Source organism: Arachis duranensis, chromosome 4 (genome assembly GCF_000817695.3).
Source record: "Arachis duranensis cultivar V14167 chromosome 4, aradu.V14167.gnm2.J7QH, whole genome shotgun sequence".
Taxonomy (NCBI): domain Eukaryota; kingdom Viridiplantae; phylum Streptophyta; class Magnoliopsida; order Fabales; family Fabaceae; genus Arachis; species Arachis duranensis.
Genome location: NC_029775.3, coordinates 114,207,298 through 114,215,152, shown reverse-complemented (window position 1 = coordinate 114,215,152; position 7,855 = coordinate 114,207,298). Strand labels below are relative to the sequence as shown.

At 28.7% G+C, this 7,855-nt stretch overlaps 1 protein-coding gene across 1 annotated transcript; it reads right to left on the bottom strand.

The window, feature by feature from the left end:
* Positions 1–308: 308 nt before the first annotated feature.
* LOC107485986 (flavanone 3-dioxygenase 3-like) lies at positions 309–3,254 on the bottom strand. The gene is made up of 4 exons (XM_052260704.1): positions 3,003–3,254; positions 2,077–2,181; positions 1,583–1,830; positions 309–1,044 (listed from the first exon to the last, which is right to left on the bottom strand). The coding sequence occupies exons 1-4, from the start codon at positions 3,252–3,254 to the stop codon at positions 465–467; spliced, it is 1,185 nt and encodes a 394-aa protein (XP_052116664.1). The 3' UTR covers positions 309–464.
* Positions 3,255–7,855: the final 4,601 nt, after the last annotated feature.

Here is a 7,855-nt window from a genome sequence, read left to right as displayed (position 1 = left end):
TAGGAAAGCGAAATAAGACAAAAAAAAAAAAAAAAGCTATGCATGGTGACAAGAAGAAGGAAAATAGTACATGCCTAATCAATTTGCACCGATTCAAGTTTTCTTTAAAAGACTTGATGAGTGTCACCTTGAAGTCTTCGATTGACAAAAAGAACCTTATCTTTTATTGCTTTATAATTATTTCACTTATGTTTAGTACTGAAATCCTTAAACAAACAATTAGGTAAGGTGCATGGATGTTCCTATTTATATAATCAAACAGCTTCAGGATTAGCTCTTTGAAAAAACCTTGCATCTATCTTAAAAGTATATTTGCAAGTTCAGATATATTTAGAAGGAGAAATAATGAAAGGATAGAAAAACTTATTAATTACTCTTCAAATCCTTTCATTATCTCCAAAATCTGAAATCACAAACAAACTCTAAAAAAAGAACATACATACCAAAATCTATATATGGTTTAATTATTTCATGATCTTCAAAGTGTCTAGGAACCTTTCTTTTGTAATATCATTGTTGGAAATGAATTGAAGAAACTCCCTGAAGCTGAATTCATTGTAACACTTTGGTAATTGATGATGATTATCATCAACAAGCTCTTTTGCTGGCCCTATCTTCTTGTCCATTGCAAAACTATGAAGACTCACAATTGAAAACCTCTTCTTATCCACATTCACTGTTGCTCGGTGAATCACACTCTTGTAAACTCCATTGCTCAAAACTTCCATTTGATCACCCAATTGCACCACTAGGCCACCTTCGACTAAGGGAACTGCCTCCCAATTATTGTTTTTGTTCTTGAATTCGAGCCCGGATCGAGTTTGGAGTAGAACAGTTATTGATCCATAATCGGAATGAGGGTGGATCCCTAGGGTTAGTTCGGGTTCAGGGCATGCTGGGTAGCAATTCACAGCTAGGAGTTGAGATCCACCATTAACTTCTTCTTCAAGGTAGCTAGGGTTTAACCCTAGGCTCTCAAAAATCATCTCCATTAGTTTGTTTTGAAGATCTTGCACTGCCTCAGCATAATTTCCCATGTTCTTCCTATTACCAATTATAGTTGATTGAATTATTTTTTTTTCTTAAAAATTTGATAAAAAATAATTAATAGAAAATGCTGTTTGTACACCAAAATCAGCCACTAAAATTAGTCACCAATATATTTGTGTATAAATATATGTGTGGTTTAATTTATTTTCAATGTGTATTTATATTTTAATATGTATTTTATACAGGTGACTGACTTTAGTGGTTGATTTTAGTGTACACGTAGCATAACCCATAATTAATATACAATAGAAATATTTTATGAATGAACCTTTTTATTATTGGTTCATATATAGAACACTAAATTCACTAGAAAAAATAGAGTATAATGAAAAAGGAGAAGATAGAAAAGGTTTATAAGAAATAAAAATATTCAAATTTTTTTATATTAGCAGAAAAAAAAATTAGTTTTTTTAAATACAGATCATGTATAATATAATCCTATTCTAGGATATTTATATTTATCAAAGTGAAAAGAGATGAAGCATGCAAAAAAATTTGGTATAAGATTATTATTGATTTTGGTATAATATACCTATAACTTGGTGGATTTGAAGGCCACAAATGAATCCAATCCGGTAGGGGATGAGAATAATGTTTGATGAAATCTCTCCAACAAAAAACTTCATCCCTAGCATGATTAAGGCTTGTTCCATATCTTACTGGCTTATGAACATCATCAGAAAACAAACACATCTTTTCATCATGAGGGAGGTTGAAGAACTCCTCTGCAGCTTTTAGGGCTTCATTTATTGCTGATTCATCAATTCCATGGTTAATAACCTACACAAAAATAATAATCATAAGTTTTGTGAATAGAACTATATATTATTCATAATTGAATTTAATAATAACAATATTAATAATATCTAATGTATTATGTAATTGGTTCATGCATGAAGAAAAGCCACATACATGTATAGGAAGAATTAAGAATAATAATGATATGAATACAATTCCATTCTAAGGGGGGAAAATTGCTTATTTTTTTTCTAACTAGTTGCTGTTATACATAAGGAAGGAAAGTACATTTGATATTTTGTAACAAGCTATGAATGATTCATTTATAAGGAAGCAGCCAAAGACAGTGTATCTTAAATTGCGGTATGGGAAATGGAAGTAAAGTATATATCTCTGGAAGTCAAGATCAAAGTTGCTATTATGATGAGTGTGTTCATCCACTTGACATATAACTTCATGTTGTTATTACCCAAGACAATTGTTTAATTTTATATTATTATTATTATTTTGGTGTCTATGTTGTCGCTTTGAAAAGGGGCATGTCAATGTCATCATTTGTGTACATACCTATTCAAAGTCTTTAAGGGCTATATATACATACATGCAACCATCAGAAATACATACAACTTGCATAATAATATTTTCACTTTAAATAAAACATTATTGGTAATAATAAGTTTTAACTAACTGATCATTTCTAACTAATAATGTGCCTAATTGCAATTAAACATAAAAAATGAGTACATCATCATTATTTAAATAATATATAGTTATCCAAATATATTAAGTATTTAGAGAGTGATAATTATTGTTTATTATTATACACTAATAATGTGTTTTATATTGTCATTAAATTAAATATTTTCAGTTATAAAATTGTTAAAATTAAATAAAAAGTCAATTGATATTAACAAAAAAAAGTTGATTACTTAACGTTACTATTTCATTCTTGCTGTAACAGCTAATTAACAATGTAATTTTTTTTTACTCCAGGAGAGTGTGTAAAAAAATTTTACACTTAAAGAGTGTAAAAATGAAATCCACTTATACTAAATCAATGTATAATCAACCATAGTTTTTAATTTGTAATGGTACCTAATTATCCACAATCATGTACAATCTATATTTGTACTTGCATACATGTATTTCCCTAGCAAAATTAAATGATATACAAAATTGAGTAATTGAGCATTGTGCTATATATATATAAATACCTGAAAGAAACCAAACTCCTTGCAAGCATTTCTGATTTCGTTGATAATTTGATATCTACGAGATTGATCATGAAAATCAGACAAGTCTATTATAGGGAGAGGAAGAACATGTTCATCATGATGATGAATGATGTTTGGGCGTTGTGAAGGGGGTAGAACATAGCGTTGAGGAATAAAAGACACTCCTTGTTGGTCAAGATTCATAGCACTGGTAAAAGAGGAAGCACCACTACTATTTGCTTGATTATCCATGTATCTTTTTTTTTTGTAAAATGAATAATTCGATTGAGATATTGAACTATGATGACTAGCTGACCCTATACATGTACTATTTATAAGCATCTATTGTATCATTGATTATCAATACATTTATCCTCTCTATCCATAGTTCCTAATGTTGTTCACTTACATTGTATATGCAAAGCAAAACAAGACAGATTTACTTTCCGTTGAAAATTGAGTACGGATTATTATGCTTAGTAGTTTTATATATATATTAGGAGTGGTTTCAAAAAAAAGGAGGTATTTGACGAAGAACAATTTGAATAGAACGTCACATAGCTGGATCCAAAAGAATAGTGTTATTTATATACATACACAAGCTTTTATTTGAGGGTGGAACTTGTGGGCTGGTTTTGAAGTATATATAGACCCTTGTATTTTAGACTATTAAAAAAAGGAAATTTATTTGGAAATGAATGTAGTACTTATTTTTATTTCAAACAATCATGCACCAACTTATTCTTAATTCACAATTTCTCAATAAAGATCAGGGGCAAGAACGTACCTAATGAAATATAGTATCATGTTCATATAACATATCTATCTTGTGCTTTTATTTGGCGGCTGCTTTAATGTTCTTTGCCTCTTTTTCTGGTACATGCATGAATATGTTGTTTTTGGTGTTTGGACCCTTCACCGCTTTTTAATTTGCATATGGATACATGAGTAGTGTTGGACACTCATATGGGCGAGAGAGGTGCTTCACAATTTTGTGTGGTGTCAGTAAAACCACAACTCAGATCATGCGAGTTTCTATTCACCACACGGACTATCCGAGTTGCATTTCACTCAACGTACGGTCCGATTTGATGCAGTCTGGATACGCATCGTACAATAGCTTCTCCCCGAACAGTGCCTTGAAACCAAACAAAGACCCATGTAACTCACTTTCATTATCCAATTACAATCACTTTCAGATTTCACTTTCAACTTCACCCCCACCTTCTTCTTCTTCCTTTCTCCTTCTTCTTCCTTTCTCCGTTTAAATTTTTTTTAATTTTTTTTATATTTCGTAATTATAATTATTATTGTTAAGTGGCTAATTATTATTATTGTGGTTAAAAATTGAATTTAGGAATTATTATCATTTTTACCCGATATAGGTTTTTTTTGAATTTTTTAATATTTTATAATTAAAATTATTATTGTTAGGAATTTTATTATTGTTGTTGTTATTGTTAGAAGATGAATAGAAATGTGTATTATTTTTGTACTCTATCATTCAAAATAATACATTTTCAAAAGTATTATATCATTTATTTTCTTACTCTACTAAATAATAACAGAAACCATACTAACAAATTTTTGAGTTTAATACCATGAAGGAAAAAAATATAAATGCAGAGAATCAGAGAAAGAAGACGAGCAAGCTTGAAGAAGAACACGGAATCTGATATTTTCAATAAACCTAAATCGGACCTACCGTTTACCATTGGCAGATTCAAATTAATATTTAAAAAAGGGAACTCGGACTCTACGATTTCATTTTTAGCTTGATAAAAAATATATATACAAAACGCATCGTCCGTTTTGCATTGTTAAAATTCAAATTCCAGCCATCAACAAGTCGTACCCTCCGACTTATTTGTTTATTTTTGCTTAACAAAGAACTCGGACTTTCACCTAAAAATGACATAAAGCTGTCCCACCTTTTCGTCTATCTCTCCCTATTTTCATATCCGGAAAAAGCACACTAATGAGTTCCATAACTAAAAAATTGAGCCGACTCTTCACTTGTTACTCGGGTTATTGTTATTGTATTGGTTTTTGACTTCATGATTTTGCCACATCACTTACTCTTGAGTGTGCTTTTTCTCTCTTTTATTTATTTTATTTGTTTGTTGGACTTTTTTCGCTTGGAGTGTGTTTGTTTGCCAAATACGTTTATCTATCCCCTTTCCCCCCTCCCCCCTTTTTCAAATTTTAATGTTTATACAGCTAGTATTATATATTGTGTCATGCATGCATGTATAAATAAATTATGCACAACATGCATGTTTGATGTATGTTTAATATTTAACATACTTAATTAACTTGGGTTGGTCGAGTAGTCAATTCATTCGTCTGTTTAAATAAGTGTTTGGAGTTCGAATCCAATTTTGTACATGCAACAAATGGAACTCAGATCCGCAACGAATTAGTCCTTGATCTGTCGAATTGGAGGATATTGTAGAAAACAAAAAAAATATTTAACATATTTTTATGTAAAATAATTAGAATTTAATTTTAATAGATTAATAATATAAATAATTTTACATGATCATTTAATTAAATTTATGTATTTAGATAAATTAACAATATATTATGATGACAAATATCAGTTCGGCTTTGAATAAATAACCCAAATGATTAGTACAGTTTGATACTTTGATCTGTATGTTAATGACGTATGTAAAAAAATCAGAACATAAAAGCTCATCATGAAAACCTAATTAAGTAACGTTGAATGAGAGTGCTAGGCTTATGCTAATTCAGAGCCAAGAAAGGAAAAGAATGATAACATTCTTTATATTAATGATCGAATCTATTCTATTATATAAAAATTAGATGTCTATATTTAATGATGGAACTGATGTGGCATATTTTGAAAAGTGTTTCTCAAATTAATTATTTTAAGTGTATTTTTAAGTGTTTTGATATGATTTAATTATACCAGCTAATTGATTTGATTAGATATTTAAATATCAATGTAATTTATTATAGTATATAATACTTAATTAATTTTACTACATTAATTGTAATTATTTATATTAGTTAATTAGTTTATTCATTTATAAAGTCTGAAATAAAATAAATAATTTGTTGTTTATTCTAATTGAATTTATTAAATTTAATTATATTATATATAAATTAAAGATAATTTATAAATGACCTTATTTCCTTAACCTTTTATATTTTGTGGATTGTTAAATTTTAAGTTTTATATTTTCGTAAGCAAAAGTAATATAAGGCAAAACTTTTTTTATTTTAAACGTAATTATTCTATGTATTATTAACTAATATCATTAGATTTGATTTATTAAAAATATAAAATAATTTTATATAACAAATTATTAATTAAACTCATTCTAAAAGTAAGCAAAATAAATTAATTTTCTAGATGGCCCAATGTAGATCCATGATTTATACAATAATCAAACAAAGCATAGAACTTGTGAATTATGATAGAAAGAGAATAAAAAAGTAGGGCTCACACCATGTTGATTTGCTTGCCTCCATTGCATCTTAACAAAATATGGGCCTATGGAGACTAATCCCGATTCCAAGTTGGACAGATAGAAAACCTATTCGGATCTCATACAATTAATTTCAACCCGCACCCAAAGTCCTCTTTTAATCTTTTTGAATCTTCTCTCTCCCAGCAAGCAAGCAAGCATATACGCCAGCAATGGAGAACGGCGTATATGCTTTTAAATTTTTATTTTTAAATTTTAGAGTGTGATACTACATGTCGTGGAAGCAAAATTATAAGTACTGTATTTTATGTTTTAATACTTTTGAACATGTGGAATTACAAGTGAAATTATAGAAAACAGTAACAATAAGTCCGACAAATGGCTGGCATTTTAGAAATTAAAATTTGAAGTAATAAAAAAATATTATTATATACACGTGAATAAATAATATCACCAGTTTTTTTTATTGTAAATTTTATGTTATTCAACGATTAATTAATCAATATATAATTTCAAGCTATATTTTTGTTATTATATAATACTTTTTATTATTTTATATTTGTAATAAATATTTTTTTATAGCTCATTGCTAAAATAAAAAATTTTATTAATTAATTAGGTTCATAGTAGATTATAGTTATTTTTTTAAATCTAATGACATTTTTTGTTACTTTTCATTCGATAATTTTTCTGTCATGTATAATTATACAACTCATTTAAGCAATGATTATTGTACATAGATACCAATATTTTACAGAACATTATGTATGGTACCAGGCTCTTGATAAATCCAGATGTTCCTGAGGCTGTGATGCTTCGAAAAAGGTATTGTACAAATATTGTGAATTATTTATGGTTGTGCATATTGACTGTATTTTTATGGTGTTGTGATTGATAAGTAGCGTGTATATAGAGAGATCTCGCAGTACCTGTCTGTGCTTTCTGGCAAACCGGCGTATGTTAATAAAGATGAAGTTTTATATTTCACTGAGAGGAAGACAATAAAGGAGTTACGTGCAGTTGCGGATGTGAGTGCCTTATAGAAAATTACTTTTTTATGTTTGGTTCATTGTTTATTTTTTTACTTTCAAACTGTTCCTATGTAGGTTGGATTCTATGTTATTCTGGCCACTGTTCTTGATGTTGAACATGTTCTAAGTTGGTGGTATAAATCTTGTGTTTGCAGCGTGAAGGCAGAAGCTAATGCGGATACATACTTTTGTGATGGCTGTAATAAGGACGTGAATAATGTTTTTAATAGGTACAACTCTAATTGGACTTATTTGTGCAATCTTTTCATAAAAAAGTAATATAGTTATGTAATTGATTATGTCTCTTTCTAATTTATTTAGCAATATCTAGTTTAATACCAATAATTAGTAGACAATAAGAGAA